The sequence below is a fragment of the Musa acuminata genome, chromosome BXJ3-8, assembly GCF_036884655.1.
Source record: "Musa acuminata AAA Group cultivar baxijiao chromosome BXJ3-8, Cavendish_Baxijiao_AAA, whole genome shotgun sequence".
Taxonomy (NCBI): domain Eukaryota; kingdom Viridiplantae; phylum Streptophyta; class Magnoliopsida; order Zingiberales; family Musaceae; genus Musa; species Musa acuminata.
The window spans coordinates 8,229,144-8,249,275 of record NC_088356.1 but is presented as its reverse complement, the minus strand read 5'-3'; the positions used below and the strand labels follow the sequence as shown (position 1 = coordinate 8,249,275).

The 20,132-nt window shown below is 40.2% G+C and overlaps 2 protein-coding genes across 9 annotated transcripts; both read left to right on the top strand.

The window, feature by feature from the left end:
- Positions 1-454: 454 nt before the first annotated feature.
- Positions 455-9,184, top strand: LOC103994246 (uncharacterized). Of its 6 annotated transcripts, XM_065164988.1 has the most exons (9): positions 455-1,193; positions 3,064-3,326; positions 3,439-3,536; positions 3,620-5,245; positions 5,328-5,534; positions 5,625-6,925; positions 7,017-7,081; positions 7,187-7,812; positions 8,683-9,184. In XM_065164988.1, exons 4-6 carry the CDS (start codon positions 3,775-3,777, stop codon positions 6,917-6,919), a joined length of 2,973 nt encoding a protein of 990 aa, XP_065021060.1. In that variant the 5' UTR covers positions 455-1,193; positions 3,064-3,326; positions 3,439-3,536; positions 3,620-3,774; the 3' UTR covers positions 6,920-6,925; positions 7,017-7,081; positions 7,187-7,812; positions 8,683-9,184. The 6 variants fall into 6 exon arrangements, with proteins under 6 accessions (XP_065021060.1, XP_018686486.2, XP_018686487.2 ...); XM_018830941.2 differs by lacking the exons at positions 3,064-3,326; positions 3,439-3,536 and adding an exon at positions 7,936-8,074; XM_018830942.2 differs by lacking the exons at positions 3,064-3,326; positions 3,439-3,536 and adding an exon at positions 7,929-8,074.
- A 516-nt stretch (positions 9,185-9,700) lies between these two features.
- On the top strand, positions 9,701-16,883 carry LOC135643991 (uncharacterized). Of its 3 annotated transcripts, none has more exons than XM_065161327.1 (6): positions 9,701-10,137; positions 10,260-11,166; positions 12,682-12,740; positions 14,654-14,782; positions 15,368-15,503; positions 16,429-16,883. In XM_065161327.1, the coding sequence occupies exons 2-6, from the start codon at positions 10,462-10,464 to the stop codon at positions 16,729-16,731; spliced, it is 1,332 nt and encodes a 443-aa protein (XP_065017399.1). In that variant the 5' UTR covers positions 9,701-10,137; positions 10,260-10,461; the 3' UTR covers positions 16,732-16,883. The 3 variants fall into 3 exon arrangements, with proteins under 3 accessions (XP_065017399.1, XP_065017397.1, XP_065017398.1); XM_065161325.1 differs by having other exon boundaries at positions 10,224-11,166; XM_065161326.1 differs by having other exon boundaries at positions 10,209-11,166.
- Positions 16,884-20,132: the final 3,249 nt, after the last annotated feature.

The following is a 20,132-nucleotide window of genomic DNA, read 5'->3' as shown; positions in this document are numbered from 1 at the left end:
GCATATAACCTATAATAAATAATTAGAAGAGTTTATCTCATCAAGATATCTCATAAGAAATATTATGAGAATTTTTTTTTATTGACTGATAATCATAAGCATGATTATTAGAAGATTTCATCTGATCAAGAAATACTATGAGGATTTTTTTATTGATTGATAATTATAATTAGAATTTAATTATATTTATAATATATCTTATCAAATTAGATAGGATCATATAATTTAATAATATAAATATATTATTAAAGAAGTATCTGTATCAAGAAAAGAAGAAAACTAATATTCATATTAAGGGAAAAAAATCAAAAATAATTACAAAAAAATAAAGTTTTCATTATTTATACGTAGTGCCCCTTTTTATTTTATTCCTACAGAGTATTTTTTCTAAACAAAAAAGAGATTACCCGTAAGTGGTCTCGTGTCTGCCAATGGAACGTTTTAAGCCTTAACGAACGCTAGAAACGACCACGGTCAGCGAATTATTCTCGCCCTGTCTCTTCTCGGAGTTTCTTGTCTGCGCCGTCGCTGTCGTCCTCCTCCTCTGCTCCCCGAGGCAGAAGCCCTCGCCCTTGATCTCTCGCGTTCGAGCTCGGCCCTTTGAGTCGCCCGATGACTCCCACCTCTCTCCAGCTATTGTTCGGCCTCAGCTGCGGGGAATCGCCGCCCGTCTTCCCCCGTGTCTTGTCTGCCGCGTCGCCTTCCTCCTCCTCCTCTGCTCCCTGAGGTGGAAACCCTAGAAGCCATCGTCCTTGATCTCTCGCGTCCGATCTCGGCCCGTTGAGTCGACCGACGACTCCTACCTCGCTCCAGCTTCGCTTCGGCCTCAGCTGCGGGGAATCCCCGCGCATTTTCCCCTGGGTGCGACTCCGCCGCCGGTCTTCCCCCCTGGCTTGTACGCCGTGTCGCGTTCGTCCTGATTCTCTGCACCCCGAGGCAGAAACCCTAAAGCCCTCGCCCTTGATTTCTTGCGTCCGAGCTCGGCCCGTTCAGTCGCCCGACGACTCCCACCTCGCTCCGGCTATGGTGCGGCCTCAGCTGCGGGTGATCTTCACCCGTCTTCCCCCGGCTGCGATTCCGCTGCTTTGATCGCGGCTTTGGCTTGGTGGTCTCTGCCGGAGACGCCCCGGGTAGCGAACGGAAGGGAGAGGCCTGGAATAATGGATCAAATGGGTCATTGTATTCCTTTGCAGGTAAGGAGAACACCTTATTGATTACTATTAAAGTTTCTTCTTTAATCTTTAGCTGTGCAAATTAGATGGCTATTGTTTCTCTGGTATCGGGCATGTGTTCGATCTAACACATACAGTAGTAGACAGACCATTTAACCATTTGGACAAACCAGTTAGGCTAAAGTTGGCAGAAACATGAAATTACAATAGTCAGCAGCAAACTTTTAACTAACTTTTCAATTTTTACGCCAAATCTGGTTTTATTACCTTCTTTGAAAAATATTAATAACCTTCACTGTGAATGAGGATTAACTCAATAAGTATATGTCATGCTGTGGTGCTGACTTGGAATGCTTGATATATTGTCCATGAAAGTATGTACAAGATGTAGAGCACATTGTTAGGATAACTGTTTACTTAGACTTGGTAGCATCTTCCTCTGCATTAACTTGCACCGTGTGTACCATGTTTACTCTGATTGAAGAAGGGCTTATAACAAAAATGTTAAAGAAGATACTCGTTTACTAGATTTTTGGTTAATTGTTTTCTTTAGACTTCAGGCAACTAGATTGTTACGGCAAGTGGATTCTCACCAGATGCACAAGTACAGAAAAGCTCAAGTCTAGGGTACAATGAAAATACAGACAACATAGGTTTGTGGTTCGACGTTTTACCCTGCATACAGTTGAAGACAAGAACAAACCATAATTATCAATGGATAAAAAATACAACCGTAGCAGAGAACTTAGTGACCCTTGGCAACCATCAGTGAGGGCTTTTTACAGAGAAGGGAAATCAAGAGAGAACACACAACAATGATAAGCTTTTTTGTCTTGGGCACTCCCTACAAACAACATAGGCTTCCTAAAGAAAAATCTGCACCAGCAATCAAAAGTTCCCACAAATTGGAGGCTTAATCTAGTGTGAAATGTGGGCTGATGTAACTTCATGCTGTCAACAGTTTGTAATCTTCAGCCCCTTTAAGGGGTGTAGGCATCATGCTTCCCCATTCTCTTCACAAGCACTAAGTTCTGTAACCGAAGTTATTTAGATTTCCATATCTTACTTAACTAAACTGGCTCCATTTTCTAGTTCATTTAAGTTTGCCCCATCTTTGGGTTTGATGCCATTGTACTGTAACACTTCATTGGCATAACATTAAACTTGAGAATATTGGAGCATCCTATCAAAATCATTGAATTGATACTATGAGCAATACTATTCAAACTTCCGCTTCACGAGCAGTATAGTTGAACTTATACACCGATCTTTAAGAATTAAAGCCTTTTCTGTTCCTCCATCTGAGTTGTAGATTTTCCAAGTTCAGATCTTTTTGGGAGGTTGCTTTTTGGTTTGTCATGTTAAATTGCATATTGTTATAGGCATTCTTGTCATTATAAGTTGCTTTATTGCTTAAACAAATATCAGGTGCAAGTATAACATCATTTATGGATGGTTGATGATAGCAAGTCAAGAGCTACTAGTACAATTTGTTGGAAACCAATGGACCATAACATGATTCCTTAGGTAACAATGTTCAGATAGAAAATCATTTTTTAAGTTGGCTGTCTTTTGTTATGGCAGCCTATATTCTTGGAATTCCTACTTGGATACACAAAGATTTACATTCAATTCCCTACATAGGAACACAGTTTCAAAAATAAAACAAGCAAATGTATATAGGGAATGTGATTAAACTTGCTCTTGATGATGTTACACCTGAAGAGACTGAATTTCCATACACCACTCTGAATTTCTATACATCCAAGGTATGCAATTGTGTAACCCAATATTTAACTATAACACAATTTGACATAGTTTACCATTGAAAGGTTCTCCAATTTTGTGTTCTGTTTTTTGGTACATCATGTTTCTGGGACGGGCTTGGCAGAAGCTGCATTAATCTCTACGGAGCTTTCAACAACTGATTTGGGTCACACTGTCAGTGATCAGCAGGATCATGTTCTTTTCTCACCTTAAAGGTGATGGTGATAGGATCTTGTTGCTTATGCTTCTTGTGTTTATTTGTGCAGAAAGAAAATTTTCACATGTTATGACGAAACATTTTGAATGTCAGCAATGTGTCATGTCAACATCTCATAAGCTGGAAGATGGCTTTTAGAAAGAAGGCAACTTCCACAAGTTGATAGAAATGTAACATGAAAGGCTTTATGTAAATTGTTTCAATTTCCCTTCCTTAATATAAGATAAACATTCCATTCTTACTACTAACATGATGCCTATCTATGATTACGACCTATGCCAGTTCTCAAGTTACGTAGACCATCCATAATCCTGATGCTTGGGTAGCTTTGGTAGTTGATCTTTCTACTAAAGAACAAGGCATTACAACTCTTGATTTTGGTAATTATTTTTGATTAGATTGTTTGCTTTATTGTTTCAGTTTATATGCCAAAAAATCATTTTCTTATTTCTTTAATGAATAGGTTGCACAAGACCATGTCTTGTTGTACTGAAGCATACTGCCCGGGTGAAGATGCATTTGGCCAATGGGTATCCCGATGTTGCAAAATGCAAGTAGGTTTCAACGGAGGTCCCTAAATCCTTTCAAGACAAGTTACGACAGACAAACAAAGATATAATGAAAAAGAAGGCAAGAGCTAAGGAAGAATACCATAAGGCTACACCGGAGCCGGTTTATGACGAATATGTGGGTTGCGGCGATGAAATCGAACCGGATCTCATCACTGGTATTCGTGCATCACTAGAGCATCAGTACATATACGAGGAAACAATAAGGCATCGACAACCTAACTCACAATGGGAGCGTGGCGGTGGCAGCGGGCCTATGCCACAAAGAATCCAAAGGTCGGCCAGCATGAGACAACCAACTGCCCCTCCTCAATTAAGCCGAATTGGTAGCATGAGGCAAAGTGGAATCCGTGGTTTTATGAGAGGACTTGGCAGGAGGTCAGCACTAGATATTATTGATATTGATCCACAAGCCTATCCTTCACAAATAACGAAGCAGACACGGATTGACGATGCATATACAAAAGAAAAGAAACGAGATATTGGGAAGGCAATTGCAAAATGGTTCAACTTCCATAAGATTCCAGCAAACACAGCCCAAGGTCCATATTATCAGAGCATGATCTCCTCTATTCAAAAGTCTGGCACTGGGATTCAACCTCCAACACCGAAGGAGATCCACGGCATATATTTAGATGAGGAGGTAGCAGAACTGAAGGATTGGATCAAATCCTTCAAGAGGCAGTGGGACGAATATGGGGTGACACTAATGTGTGACAGTTGGATAGGGTCAACAAGAATGAGTATCATTAATTTTTTTATTTATTGTAACAGACGGGTGGTTTTTCACAAGTCAGTTAATGTTTCTGAGAAGATTCAAGATGCAAATTATATTGAAAACATAATGGACACCGTAGTAGAGGAGATTGGATCACAATACATTGTTCAGATAGTCACCGACAATGAAGCCAATTTCAAAAAGGCCGGTTTACAATTAATGAAAAAAAGAAAAACATTGTTTTGGACTCCATGTGCAACTCATTGCATGGATTTAATGCTGAAGGATATTAGTGAGTTACCCTCAGTCAACAAGTGTATAACTCGAGCACAGTCTATTACAAAGTTTATATATAATAATCATTGGATCCACTCTTTAATGCAAAAGTATATAAATGGTGAGATACTCAGACCTGGAGTCACTCGATTTGCTACAAATTTCATTATCTTAAAGTCGATACAACAAAAGAAACAAGGCCTCATGGCAATGGTCATCTCACAAGAATGGTCAGATTCTAGGTATTCAAGATCGAGCGATGGAAAAAAGATGGAAAAGATTATTCTTTCTTCTAGATTTTGGGATGTCGTGAAAGAAATCATAACAGGAGTAGAACCACTTTATGTTGTCCTTCGTAAAGTCGATATAGATAAGCGTCCCCAAATGCCTTATCTTAGACATATGTTAATTACAGCAAGAGAGGAGGTCAAGAAAGCATTCAAAGATGATTTTAAGGCCAATCAATACTTACAGATTATCGATCGTAGGATTGAAGTTTATATGGATCAAGATATTTATAATGCAGGTAAATTCATATTTAATATAATTTAATTCATAATTTTTTAATATTTAAAACATTCTTACTAACAAAATTATTTGTCTTGCAGCCTATTATCTAAATCCGGCCATTCAATTTCGGTATAGTCTTGGCATGCGATCGGATTTATTGTCAGCGCTAAGAAATGTTATATATCGACTCTTGTCAAACACTACGAATGCAGCCGATGCTATTATGGAGAGTCGATTATTCCTAGAAACAATTGGTTCATTCTCCGACATTGTAGCTATATCGTGTCGTTACAATATGGATCCTGGTGAGAAAAAGTTACACACATGTTGATTATAAATTATTTGATATTAATTATTTGTTATGCTAATAAAGTCCGATTTATATTTTTTTGTAGTCGAGTGGTGGTTACAATTTGGAGGAGATGCACCAAATTTACGAAAGGTTGCTATCCGTGTACTTTCGCAAACAACGACATCCAGTGGTTGTGAACGTAATTGGTCAACGTTCGCATTGATTCACACGAAGGTCCGCAACAGACTATCATATAGACGGTTTGAGAAACTGGTATATGTCTACTATAACATGCAGTTAAGGTTGCAGTGTGCCGAGTTGGACAAGGAGTCAAAGGAAACAGAGATTGATCCCATCGACTTTCAATTTTACAACGAAGATTCAGAGCCAATGTTAGAGTGGGTCGAAGCAATGGAGAATCTAGAGGATCCTCTACTTGATGAGGCTGGAGATCCTCAACGTCCTTCGCGTTTTATTATCGAGGCAATAAAAGAAGAAGAAGCACATCCCCGGCAGGAGGAAGATTCCCCTCAGTTAGAACGTGACGGAAGGAGCCAGACAACATCGAGTAAGACTACCCGAGTAACTAAAGACACCCAACCGTCACAATCGTCTGCGCAACGTGCAAATACAAAAGCAAAAGCAAAGGGGAAGGCAGTAACATCAGCCGCACCATTGGGAAGAATCGAGTCGAGCGACGAAACACCTTCTCAATCGTATTCAACAACCCGCTCAATCCAGAGACATGGTAGCGACGCGGACAGCAGTGCCTCGACCGATGATGGCGGTGACGTCGGGAAGTCGATGGTCCCATCTACACAATTTGAGGGTGATGCATGGAATGAGGAGCAGTATTTTACACCTATCACCCAAGATTCGGATCGTGGAACTCGACAAGGTACTAGTCAAGTTTATACACGAAAGGGGAAGACAGTGGATGATTTTAAGCAGATGCGACAGAGCCTACACAATGTAGACACAGAGCAAAGCTCATCGTATTCACAGTCATCGTATTATAAAGAATCTTACGACCAACAACAATATGGTGATAGTTGGTCAGACTTCTCTGAGCAGCAGTCCGGTGATCAATTTTATGATACGGAGCAGCAGATCAGTGGCAAAAGTAGAAATTCCGACATTGTTCTCCATGCTTCGTACCAATACATGCCTCAATCGTACTTGCCTCAGGAGTCGCCTCAGACACGTGTGATCCACGACGATCAGACTACGACCATCACCACATTGATGCACCAATGGCATACAATGTATCAGTATACTATGTCATGGGGTCAATTTCAGGATTGGGTCCAACAAACATATCAAATTGATATACAAATACATAGGATTGAAGATCCTGATCCATTGCCTGTTGAGTCCCGTCATTCTTTTTGGTGGTAGAACTAGGTATATTTATTGATTGATTAATTGATTCATTTGAATCTTAAAGTTTAAGTTGTTTAAAAAAAATCTAACAATTCAAATTATTTCTTTGTAGATAATTCAATATTAACGGAAGGACAATTCGGAACGTACCATAAAGCTACTCAAAGTCCAAAAAAGGTATGTTACTATTCTTTCCTAATTTAGATTATTTTTGCTAAAATTATACTAAATTTATATTTATTTTGAACTTAAAATCCTAATTTAATTTTTTTTGTTATTCAGATATATTTGGAGTCATTTTCGATGATTTTTGGCATACTGTCCGTACACTTTGGTATGTACCATACCGATATATGGTTGGTACACTAATATGGACCGATAAGATGAACCTTGAACAATATTATTTCAACCTGACCAACATGTCACAAAGGCACGAGCTGCTATTGCACTTTTAACTGGTGCTGCAGCAGAGTTTATCAGCGAGGAATTTGCTTGTATTGTGGTTCAGTCATTGGCTGAAACTGATGTGAGTGCACACACTGCTTTAGTTGCCCAAGTAGAGAAAGATCTTACTGCAAACTTTGAGAAAGAGCTTTCCAAGGAAAGGGAGAAGATAAAGGCTCTAGATAATTTGGCTGAAGAGGTGAAGCTAGAATTAGACAGAGTACAGACAAAGATAGGAGGAACATAACACCCTAATTCAGGGGATGTGCTACTGGTGATCCAAAATGGAAGTTCTTTTAAGGATAAGACATGAAGCACAAGAGCAGTTTAATGAGTAACAAGCTGGAAATATCTTTTGAGAGGGAAAGGATTGATCACACAAGAAGGCAGAAAGCCAGAATCAGATTGATATAAAGTTACAGTACAAACTGGACTCTGAGGAGAAGGTTTTGTCCATTGCTTAGGTAAGCTAGTTATTTGTAAGTATTTGCATAGTGCTAAATTGTTTATGCTATAGTTGCATTTCCATGGTCTCTCTATATATTATTAAGGGGATCATTTCACTGAAAGGGTACTAAAGGTTTCAGGAACCGACCATACCGTCAGGAACCATATGATTTTTACCGGTCCTACAGTAGACGACATGCGGATCTCAGGATTTCGCCTGGTTCGATTTGGGATAAGCAATATCACTCAGGAAGCTCAACATACATGGCATATGGTCCTGTAAGTCGACAGCCTGGTACCAGTTTTTTCATGACAGTAATCACCATTGTCAATCCCCCTTACTTTCTTCTCTTTCCTTCCATCTCTCTGTCTCTTTGATTCTCTCACTTTCCCTCCACCTCATCTCTGTCAACATCACTGCTTCTGCCTCATCATCGTCATGTTGCCACGGTCTCCTCCCCAAAAACATACTAGTACTCTACCAGTCCATCGAAGGACCAGTATGGGTTTCAGACTGAAACTTAACACCTTAAGGGTACTTAATGAGACAACATTAGAGCATTTTTTAATCTTTGGTAACAGAAACTGATCTATGATGCATTGTAATTGGTCACAGCACTAAACTAGCTATGCATCACAATATGAAGCCTCGCCTTTGCCCATCATTTGCAATTAGAAAAATCACCTTTTTTTGTTTTCTGTTTGTTTTCCTTTCTATGGTACTGACACTTTCAGCTTTTAAATTTCTAAATATATACACATGAATGTTGAAATTAAGAATCTGAGAGCTTATGTTGCAGCACTTAATGTAAATCTGTAGTCCTTTGAGTAAGTGTCCAACGGAAACAGCTATCACAAGGCTAATTTAAATTCTACGCCTTCACCAGGTCTTGGGCAGAGGAGGAGGCTAAAAGAACTAGAGAGGAAGTGCTGGGGAACATTCTCCAGTTGATGAGACAATTCAAAGATGAGAAAACTTAGTTAAGAAGCCTAGTGGCAGCTGAACCAAGAGTCAGGCCTTCAGCTGTTCTTGAGAAAATAATCGAGAAGATCATCTCTTTAGTTGCAGCTTTGAAACAGTGTGCTTTAGAAGCTTCCAGATATTCTATCAAGCTTCAGAATGCTGTAATCTCTGAAGCGTATGAGTACAAGTGCCTCTGGGTTCAGCTCAGTCTTTGCCGACAGGATGAGGCTGGATGGTTAAAGATTGCAAGGAAGGTTATCAAGGGGACCATGCAGGAATTCAATACACTATAAGCATTCTTTTTTGCCTTGTGTAATTTAGTTATAACAGGTGATGATGATTCAAGCCTTTCTTCTTTCCCACCAAAGGTGCCACTTTGTTGAATGTGGAAAACAGTAATCAATTGAGTTATTATTATGGTGTCATATTGTTATAGTCAGTTTGGTGTTATCAGCAATTTCTGGTGATTCCAAGAAGCACTGTTAATATGGTGCTAACATTTTGATTTGATTCCAAGACTCAAGGATATGACACAAAACTAACTAATTCCAAAAGCCCAAGGAAAAGTTTTGATCAACACTTTTTATCTATAGTACAAAGGATTGACTTATCCTTTCCTCAGAAAGGAACTTTCAGATTGAATCAGAAGCTATGAATTAAGGAAAAAGAAATCAATCTTTTTTGGTATCCAATAATTTATCTTGAGAGAAATGGCAGCCTGGTGGTGATGCTCTTGAGCAGGACTCACAGGTTCGGTTCATCAAGCTGATCATTATTGCAGGCTCAACTGCAAGTCAACAGAGCAATTCAATGCCAAAACAATATAATTAATTGTCCTTTATAACCATGCTTGATATATGTTCACAGTTAGTTTAACAAATAATAAATAACATATCCCTCATTTTCAAGCCTAAATATTATTAGCACTTCCGACCACAACTCCCAAGCTCAGCAAAAGCTTCCACACCGGTCATGGATTCATTCCACTTTCCTCAGCAATTGTCTTCCTTCAACATTATTTTCTTTTTCTTTTCTTTTCTGATAATATTTTGCCCTGCATTCTAAATGATGCTCGATGCTTCCAGAATCTAAGATGGCAGCGGCATAGATTCCCGGCATCTAATCAGCCTCATGGTAGCCTGTTTTTGACTAGTAGTTGGATCCGCTTGCCCTGTGTCTGTCCTGTAACTCTTCTTGACTTCCGCCTCATCCCCCTTCCTTTCTCATAGCTACCAGCTTTCCGTGGTTACTATTCCTCCCCCTTGCTTCAGCCGTAGTCATTCCAAAGCCGGGCATCTCTGCCACCTTCACCCGCAATCCTTCACCACTTGCTTTGGCAATACAACAAGCAGATTCAAGTCTTCTCTCTTGTTCAGTGGTAAGTGGATTCTTCTCTGCCTTGTTAATGAACTCCTGATCCATCCCTTCCCTTCCTTTCCCTTCTGCAAGTGGCCTTTTCTGCAGCTCCAATTCTACTTCCTTGGTGGAGTTCTGCTGCAGATCCTACAAGTTGCCAGCTCTCGATTACTTGCTGATACGAGGAGCTGGTGCGGGAATTCCTAGCTTTCGTATGGAGGGACACATGACAACCAGAATCCCCATCAATCTCCTCTTATCTGTCCTTCCCATGGCCTCAGAAAGATCGAGCACGGCCATGTAGTTCCAATCGGAATTCCCGGCCGTCTACAGCGCTTGACTGTCGATGTCACTCGCTTGCTGCCTGCCTATCGTCGAGTGCGTGTACTGCCTTGCGTGCGCCCGCTGGGCCTGGAAGCGCCTCCTCCACAGCGCAGGCCATGACAGCGAGACCTGGGGCCTGGCATCGACCGTCGAGTTCGAGCCCGTGCCTCGACTGTGCCGGTACATCCTCGCGGTCTATGAGGATGACCTTGATCACCCCCAATGGGCACCACCGGGAGGCTATGGCATCGATACCCGGTCCGTCGTCCTTCGCAAGACCTATGAGGACACCCATGGCCATGCTCCACCGTATTTGATCTACGTCGATCACAAAAATTCCGATATCGTGCTCGCGATAAGAGGCTTTAATTTTGCTCAAGAGGGTGACTATGCCTTGTTGCTGGATAATGGGCTCGGAAAGAGGAAATTTTCTGGTGGCTATGTTCACAATGGGCTATTGACAGCAGCTGTTTGGGTATTTGATGCTGAATGCAAAATTTTGAGGGAATTGTTGGAGAAGTATCCAGAGTACACTCTTACATTCGCGGGGCATTCTCTGGGTTCTGGTGTTGCAGCACTGCTGGCAATGGTGGCCGTTCATAATCTGGATAAATTGGGGGATGCAGAGAGGAAGAGAATGAGGTGCTTCGCAATTGCGCCTGCAAGATGCGTCTCACTCAACTTGGCTGTCAGATATGCGGATGTTATCAACTCGGTTGTTCTTCAGGCAAGAATTTATTGCTCTACATCTCTCCTTATTGATTACTGTTCTTTTGTCATATGAATTTAGTGGAAATTCTCAATATGAACATATGATTTTAAAGGAAGTGAAAGCCCTAAGTACATTCTGATTTTTTCTTGGATGATTTTCTGAAAACTTATTCCTCGTGCATGAACCGAGGTCTTAGAGAGCGTTGATGAGGATATGCCAAGAGAAATTAATACTATGGTCTAATGTGCAAAATGTCAATTTATTCAGAAAATGAAATTAGTAGTTACTCTCAAAACCCTGACAATGTATTGGAATAAAGCTGCTGTTTTATTGCGTTTTTTATATCAACTATACCCCATAATCTCACATAGCAACTATATTTTATACATACACTATGCCAACCAGATGTAGTGTATCTAACACACACACAAATTTATAACAGTAACACATATTCATAAGAATATGCATTCTCTAATAAAATTAAGAAAACCAGAGAAATTGAGAACAGATTGTAAAAACAAAGAGGGAAGAAAAGAGTGGTTACACAGTAATAACAAGATCATTCTTGTTCTTTGGTATCAAGTTTAGTTTTTACACAGAAGTGCCTGCATTGCCTGGCCTTTTCAACCCTAATTATATTCAGGTCACATATTGTTTATAATGAATTAAAATTGGACACAATTGTGAATATTAGAGTTCCATAATCAGAGATATAATTTTTGCCCCCACTTGTGAACTTCTGAAACTGAGTAATTCAGGTTTCCTGGTTTTAACCAACACAATTGTGACCTTCAGTCTTGGTAAGTACAAAGTGAACCAAAAAAGTGAAGCTTCCCTATTGACAAGACAAATTTTGCACTCGTTTGGAAGTTTTGAGAGTATCAACTATCTAATAAAATTTAGATACCACATGACACAACAGGTGACCTCGAACTCTGATGCTAACTGGGTCTTAAAGTTTATTAACAGTTCAAACTGACATGATTTTTTCTGTGTTATCCTCATGAAAAGTTTGAAAGCAAGAATAAATCAACACTCCATGAGTGATCACTCTCTATGGTCGGCAGGTGTAATCAGTCATTGGTTTAAAAGAGAGATGATTGTTAAGTGAGCTTCAGTTTGTTTGAGCCTGGAATCTCTGATAAAACTGTAGATTCAAAGAGTTTTACTCCTGAATTTACTCACTTTCTAAGTTCACTGGATGTTGGGATCCATGCTCCACTTTGTTCTTATTAAAGGATTTGGCCTAGCTAATGCTTGAGAACACCTGTAGTCATAATGTCCTAGTTTTGTATAATTCTTTTCTAATTCTACCAAGTTTTGTATAGCAAGGGGGATAAACCAGTTTAAATTGTATATTTATGAAGATTTTGCTCACTAGACATTTTAGACTGTTCAATAATTCTAGAATCTTCTATGAAATTGTAATTTGTACCATGAAGTTGTAGAAGTCATGCACAGCACAATAATATTTTGACTTCCTATCTTCTATTAGTGCTGATCTCGGGATTGTTTCCTATGATGGCTCAGGATGATTTTCTGCCTCGAACAGCTACACCTCTTGAGGATATATTCAAGTCACTTTTCTGGTAAATTGAGGCCTCATCTTTTAGAGTAAGGCCTTGTTTCATTTGACATTTTCACTTGGACGAATTATTTATATTGAAGTGCAGAATGAATAGTATTCCATGGATAAAAGTTAAACTCAATCTGTTCCTGTCAGACATTTTCTGTCCCTTCACAATATTTTCATTAGTTCCTCCAGCAAAATGTAATATACAACTTTTTAAAGAGGTATAAAACATGCATGCTGTTGTGCTTGTAGGGTCTCTGTGTTTTGGCATCATAAGGTTTTCATAGAAATTCAAAAATGGATAGTAAAGGATTCAAAAGCCTTAACAATTTTCAATCTACTAGGATTTCATGTTGTAATTCATATAATTAGAAGCATTGGTACACAAAACATTGGTTTGGTGGTAATGTACTAGATGCACTTACCAAATATTGATGGTTCGAAATTTCATCCGACATTGTTTTTATGGTGCTGACTAGCTTAATTGATAAAAACTGATACTTTATCACAAGATTCTGTGCTCGAATCCTGTCTTCGCTACTTACCCTTTGCAAAAAAACAAAAAACATTAGTGACTGCTATTTCCCATCTTATTGAAACTTTTTCCCCCTTTGTATTACTCGTGCATCTTGATCAATAGACTTTTTTTTTCTTTTGTTTATGTACCTTATCTCTAAAACTCGAGTGATTTCTAATGGTATATGTTACAACGTAAAAAGTTGGAGGAGACAATGTTAAAGGGCAGATGTGCAGAGATATGTGGCAAATACTTGTGTCATTAGGGATGTTGTAGAACTGCCTGGTAGTCACTGTTTAATTGAAGCTTTGAAGAAGCTTAATCTGTAGGTCTGTAGGTTGATGAATTTTCATTGTATCCTATGTGGATTACTAACAGATAAACCTAGATTCATATACTATTTGTCCTTAAATTTCTCCCACAGTCCTATTTGTTTGCTAAATGAATGAACAGAACCCAGCACCTTTTCAACCAGTTGAGGACTGACAGCAGTTACAAGGTACCGTTTGTGATCAAGTTCAACAAAATTATTAGATATTATGGTCAGGAAAATTGCTGAAGTTTGAGCCAATTAATTTAGATCATAGGAACTGAAGTGTCAATACAACATGCTCGAAAGCTGTCACAATACATCTTACACATTTTGAGTAACAACAAAACTGTAAGATAAACTGATAAGGAAAAGCAGTTAAGTTTGAGCCAACTAATCTAGGTCCTAAGAAGTGAAGCATTGATACTTCATGTTCGAAACCTATCACAAGGCATCTAACAAATTTTGATTAAATTACAGAGACTCTTGAAATCACTGATTTGTGAGACCCAACAAAGATCCAAATTTTCCCTACAACTTGTTGGGAGAAAACGCAAAGGTTGTAAATTACATATTTTGGACAACTTATGGGATTTGAGGAAATCAAAACTTCTCTTCCGTTAGTGAAAACAGAGTATCGATGGTCTAGGATGTCAATATTATTATGCATGATCTGCTCAAGATGGATACATGAATAATATGGAACAATGGCATGCACCCTTGTTTATGATGACATGAAATGCATATTTTTCAAGGGCACAGTATACATCATTGTAGATGCTTATGAATATATATCAGAGTGGCATGGCATGATTGATATGCTCGTTTCCAAAGGGCAGGCACAGCATGCAGTGGTATGGTACGCATGATATGTTCGTTTCCAAAGCCTCACATGTATTCTTTTATATTGATTACAGTTAATTGGCCTACCTGTACGTATTTTCCTTCTTTGTGCCTTTGGTATCTAATATCTTTGCAAAAGAAAAGCCATGTTGGAGATGCTAGCACAGTTTGAAAATTTTTTTTGTACTCCTATCTTGCAAACTCATGAATTCATATATCTGTCTTATTTGGAATGGTTGATACAATTTTCTTTCAACAGTTTACCATGCCTGTTATGTCTAAGATGCATGGCAGACACTTGCATACCAGAAGATGCAATGTTAAGAGATCCACGGAGGCTCTATGCACCAGGAAGGCTGTACCACATTGTTGAAAGGAAGCCGCTCAGGTATAACATCCTCATGCACTTGAACCAGAAAGATGGCATTCACAATTCCTTTTTATCTTGAGATGCTGTATAAAAGAATTGGTTAGAACACAGCGATATAGAAATACAAGTTTTCATTTGTATTAGCATCCTTCACAAGAATAATAAAAAAGGAAAAGATGGTCCCTTCACCATCAGAAGAGAAAAAAAAGAAAATGTGAGAGAAACACTCCGATAGTAGGGTAGCTTGGGAACTTGATCCAGTGGTTGCATTGATAGACAAGCCTGAAGGAACCTAGGTTGCAATTGCCTGAACCCTCCCTAGACCCTGCAATGGTGGGAACATCCTCCATTAAATTCACAATTTTTATTTCAGCAATATTTAATGAATAAGCCTGACCATTGGTGTATCTCTGCTCTTTCCTGCGATGATTGGCATTGCTTCTGCAAATATATCTATTATTGAACTGTATCTTATTCCAACATAAGATAAAAGAGATTCTGTATTCTTTTTTATAGGAGCTATTTGACCATTTTGCCTAAAAAAAATAATACCTTTTTCTTTTCTTTCAAAGATTACTTACCTGAAATTTTCACTGGTCACAGATGTGGAAGATTTCCACCAGTTGTTAGAACTGCTGTGCCTGTGGATGGAAGATTTGAGCACATTGTTCTTTCCTGCAATGCCACGTCCGACCATGCCATTATTTGGATAGAGAGAGAAGCTCAAAAGGCCTTAGATGTGAGTCCTGTATTTAATGCCTTCTCTTCTGATCTATCTTAATGTTCTACAGTTTCTCGGTGATGGTAGGATACCCTCTATCATTAGGTAAAGATGTTCTTATCTTTACAGACACAAAATAAAAGCTTTCAAACTGAGTATCCATATTATGATTTAATCAGTATAATATTTCTCCTATTGGATAAAGTACTAGAGATTAATATTTTTCCATCACGACTATATACCTGTTGCTCCCATATGTTCTAGAACAATTAGCCCACAACAATCTCAGAAGTCCGCCTGTAGTGAGATTCTGTTATCATAGCTGTCTCTCATTGTGCATGCAGTAGGGAACTCTCTTATTTCGAGAATGTTGTTCCATCTTTATAACTACAACCACTTTGCTTCCTCTTGCCTTCCCTTATATTCGCATGCTTTGTATTGCACCTGTCAAATGGTGTTACGGTAAGCAAAGGAACAAAAATAATTCTTAGAGATGCAAAAATTATAGGCTTTGGATCACAACTCAAAAGTTTCTCCTTTTATTCAAATATTCTTGAACAATCCCTTCCAGCATATCAGTCCACGAGCTACTGACCGGGACATAAGATTACGACATCCAGTTACTTGAAGGTGCAAACTTATCAAACAGCAAATTTAGAATATGTTGAAGACAGTCAGCGGAATCAAATGCTTAGATAGTTGCTGTCGAAGAAACTTTACATGTGAGCATGTGTCTCTGCATGAGCATACATTTGCATGGATATCATCTGTAATGTTCATTCGAGTTATCGTCACCGATACTCTGCTTGTTGTGCTGTTGACACAGATGAAGAAAAATCATACTGCTAATAGTCGTTAAGTGTTAGATCCAGTTGAACCTACCAAGTTATTCGATCTCCATATCAGATTCTGTGAACCAACCTGAATCTTTTGAAATTTGCAGTTGATGCTGGAGAAGGAAAGGCTCATGGTGATCCCTCCGAAGCCACGGATGGAGCGCCAGAAGACGATCGACAGGGAGCACAGCGAGGAGCATGAGGCTGCACTCCGGCGTGCTGTCATAATGGCTGTGCCAGATGCGTACTTGCCATCAACATACGGCACATTCAATGACCAATCCACCGGAGGTGCCAGCGAGCTTCATTCAGCACCATCTAGCAGCGAGACGCATAGTTCGAAGTTGGCCGAGTGGATTAAACAGGTCTTCGAGAAGGATGAGTCTGGCGAAATGGTGTTCCGTAAATAAATAATGTACATACAATGTATGTTCATTGGACAAGTCATAATTACGGGGTATTCATCTCTCACCACCATTTTGGAGCTTCTAAATGGTCATCGGATGCCTAATTAAGAAACAGAGTAATTGAATAAAAGCAAGAATGTTTTGATATCACTTGACATGAGATTGGTTATACTTGAAGAAACTCAATTTTGGCATCGATCTGGTTGACATCAGTCTACCGACACATGGTGTATCGGCACAAATTGTGGTACCATCTTTGGAGAGAGAAGCACAAAGGAAGACAGGCACAAACCTATCACTTTGAGAGAGAGAGAGAGAGAGAGAGGAAGACGAGGCACAAACCTACCATTTTGAGAAAGGCACAGCAGTTTTTAATCCGAATTCAACATACCACAATATCAAACTCACAATTAAACTTAAGAGCGATGTGTAATTACTACACGTAATCACCCCCTCAAATTAGTTTTTTAATCCGACGTCTTTAAGAGTTGGACGAATCAAATCTCAATTGAGATTGAAGTGAGACTTCGATTGACTTGGAAAAAACATCCAAGAACTATTAGCATCGATTGTTCTAAGAATAACAGATACGTTATATTGACATGTTCGGAGTGGTAAAAAGTCATGCGTTTCGGAAAAAGTAATCACGTATTGCTCGACTCATATGGGTTCCACAGACTGAGGTAATTGATGACTGCCAACCCCACCCTTAGGGGCCATCACACTACAGGATGTCTCACACAAACATGGCAGGGAAGAGGCTGGAAGTCATCACCTAGCTGACACACTATACGAACATAGGTAAGTGTTCCGATTAGATCAGTGCATGCATTGTCCAGTTCTGTGCGTGGTAGGGGAGAGGTTGACGTCGATTCCAGTGCCCGGTGGGAGAACAACGAGACACCTGATAGGGCATGTTTTACCCCATGACACCTCATAGCTGATGCACACGTCATGTCAGAGCTTATACTCCTAAGACATTATTCGACACGCCTGATCCCAGTAATCCCGAAATGGCAATGCCCCGCCTGTCAAGCCAGAATTCGTACGGGTGTCGTGCTGTGTCCACCACGCCAATTCACGTACGATCGACCCTCTCACAATAGTATAAAGACCTCTATCCTGACTCCCAACAGGGAGAGAGAGAAAGGAGACAGCTAACTAGCTCGTCGGAGGGGCGAAAATCGGGAATCACCCGACGAAGGTCTTTTTTGCAGGAAAACGATCACCCCGAGCCACGAGCGCCTCGACTCGAAAATCACCACCCGGGGAAGGAGTGCGAGCTGTCACCTATCCCGGGAACGGAGAGACGTAGCTCGACGCAGACGATGCTTGGACCAAGAAACGGTGACCAGCACCCCGTCGCGGAGGCTCGACCTACCTCGGCGTCCAGTTCAACTAACATAGAACTCCTGACATCAACCCGTGGATCTAGCCGTGCTAACTCACCAGCCATGACACATTTGTTCACCAACAACACCCACCTTGCAAACTACATAAACATAGGTAATTGGACAGACAAGTTGGCATATGATTGATGTACTACACCATGTTATTTGTGTTGGAGCTTTTATTCTTCTTCTTCTACTAATTCTTCGCTGCTGCATCACAGCCTTCTATCGGAGAAAAAGGCTATAAATAACTCTTCTCCGATTCTTCACGATGTGGAACGTCCGAGGCCAAGGAATATAGTTAAAACACACAAATTCCCTATTTAGATTTACGATATTTTAACTTATTTATGCCTAAGTTGGAGGTTAATTTTTTTTGTTTTTGCACTATCAATTTTTGCGATCGTTTAGTTTGTATTTTTGGATTTCACGCCATCATGCGACTTAATTGCTTAAATTACTATAACAATACATCATTCAATGAGTGGTACGTATTAGTTCGACAGGAGATCGATGGGATCGATACGGACAGTACATTCATCGATATGTCTTGTCATACTGATTGATCGTTGATACGAATCAATAAGATCAACCATATACACCAGATCAAGTAATTCTTTTAATTTTAATTAAAAAATAAGAGAATATAATACGACGATAGTTCGTTGATCCACAAAGAGATATCCTAATACCTAAGACTACATGTGACTACAAAACTAAGAATTATACTAATCAAAATCGAAACCGAAATCGATCAACGATTTCACGATTCCGAATCGAACCAAAACATATCGATAAAAATAAAAATTAATAATTAAATATTAATAAAATAAAATTTTTTTTTGACGGTTTTGGTTCGGAAACCAACCGTTAAAGACAAAGTCAAAAGATTAGGTCGGAGTTGGAGTGCAGTGAGCGAGCGAGCAATTAGGACGCAATAAACTTGCCTTTACTGTTCGTAATGCATATTAGAGCCACATTCTTGTGTTAGCTCGAACTTAGTACCGAGCGGACAGAGAGGTACAGACTTCATTCGCTCCTCCGTGCTGAATCGGCACACAAGAGATGACCTGTTTCGATCGACTCGCACGAACCATGGCGTTGCCATGCGAGAAAAGATGACGAGACTCGTCATGCAACCAAAGGACCCCCGACTCGTACGACATGGATTAAGGAATCTTTGGCTTGCCAAGAGATGCCATGACGGTGCAACAAAACACTGGCCAAAAGCTCCCCCCTCTCTGCGTGATGTCGCTTTGGCACCGCCCGTATGGCAATGATGCTCTCCACGTTTGTGGGGCTCCATAAGTTCACGGGCGATGCAAAACGTATGATGATTCTAACGATAATGTACTAAACCGATTTAAATCTTATCTAACGTGAGTTTGATAATTGTTTATCGGTCTGAAATCTCACTGTTCGTAAATTGATTTCACGTTTGAAACAGTAGCAGTGGGGATGGTGGCGAAGAACATGAGGTGCGTACCACGTGTCCCGGGCATCGGAGAGAAGACGCCACGCCAAAGCTGACGAGCGTCTCATGGTAAAGCGACCGGGGGCAGACGCCATGGGACCGGCAGCTGCATACTCCTCGTCTTGACCTCGGGCTGCTCGATCGACGTGGAGGGGGCCACCACGGAGGGCGGGCGTTCGTCTCGCCTCACCGATGCCTGAGACCTTTTTGTTCTCGGACCGGCTGCCGCCCGGCCGCCTGCGTCTCGGGGAAGGTCCTCCCAAAAGCAGGGCTCTGAGTGGCGTCGAGGGGTCCTGTGGCCGATAGCCTTCTGCTCCGCCCACAGTTGTCCTCGCCTCAGAGTTGTGGACTTTGTCTCCTCCCTCTCAGGCTCGCCGTCCTGCCCTCCGCCAACACACCATTCATAGTCTCGAGTGGTAAACACCGGATTCCATCTCAAGCCACGTCTAAGTTCTCAACTCTTATAAATGAGTTCAATAAATTATATATCAAATATTGATTTAATAATGATGCATCGAATCTATTTAGTTTGAATTTTG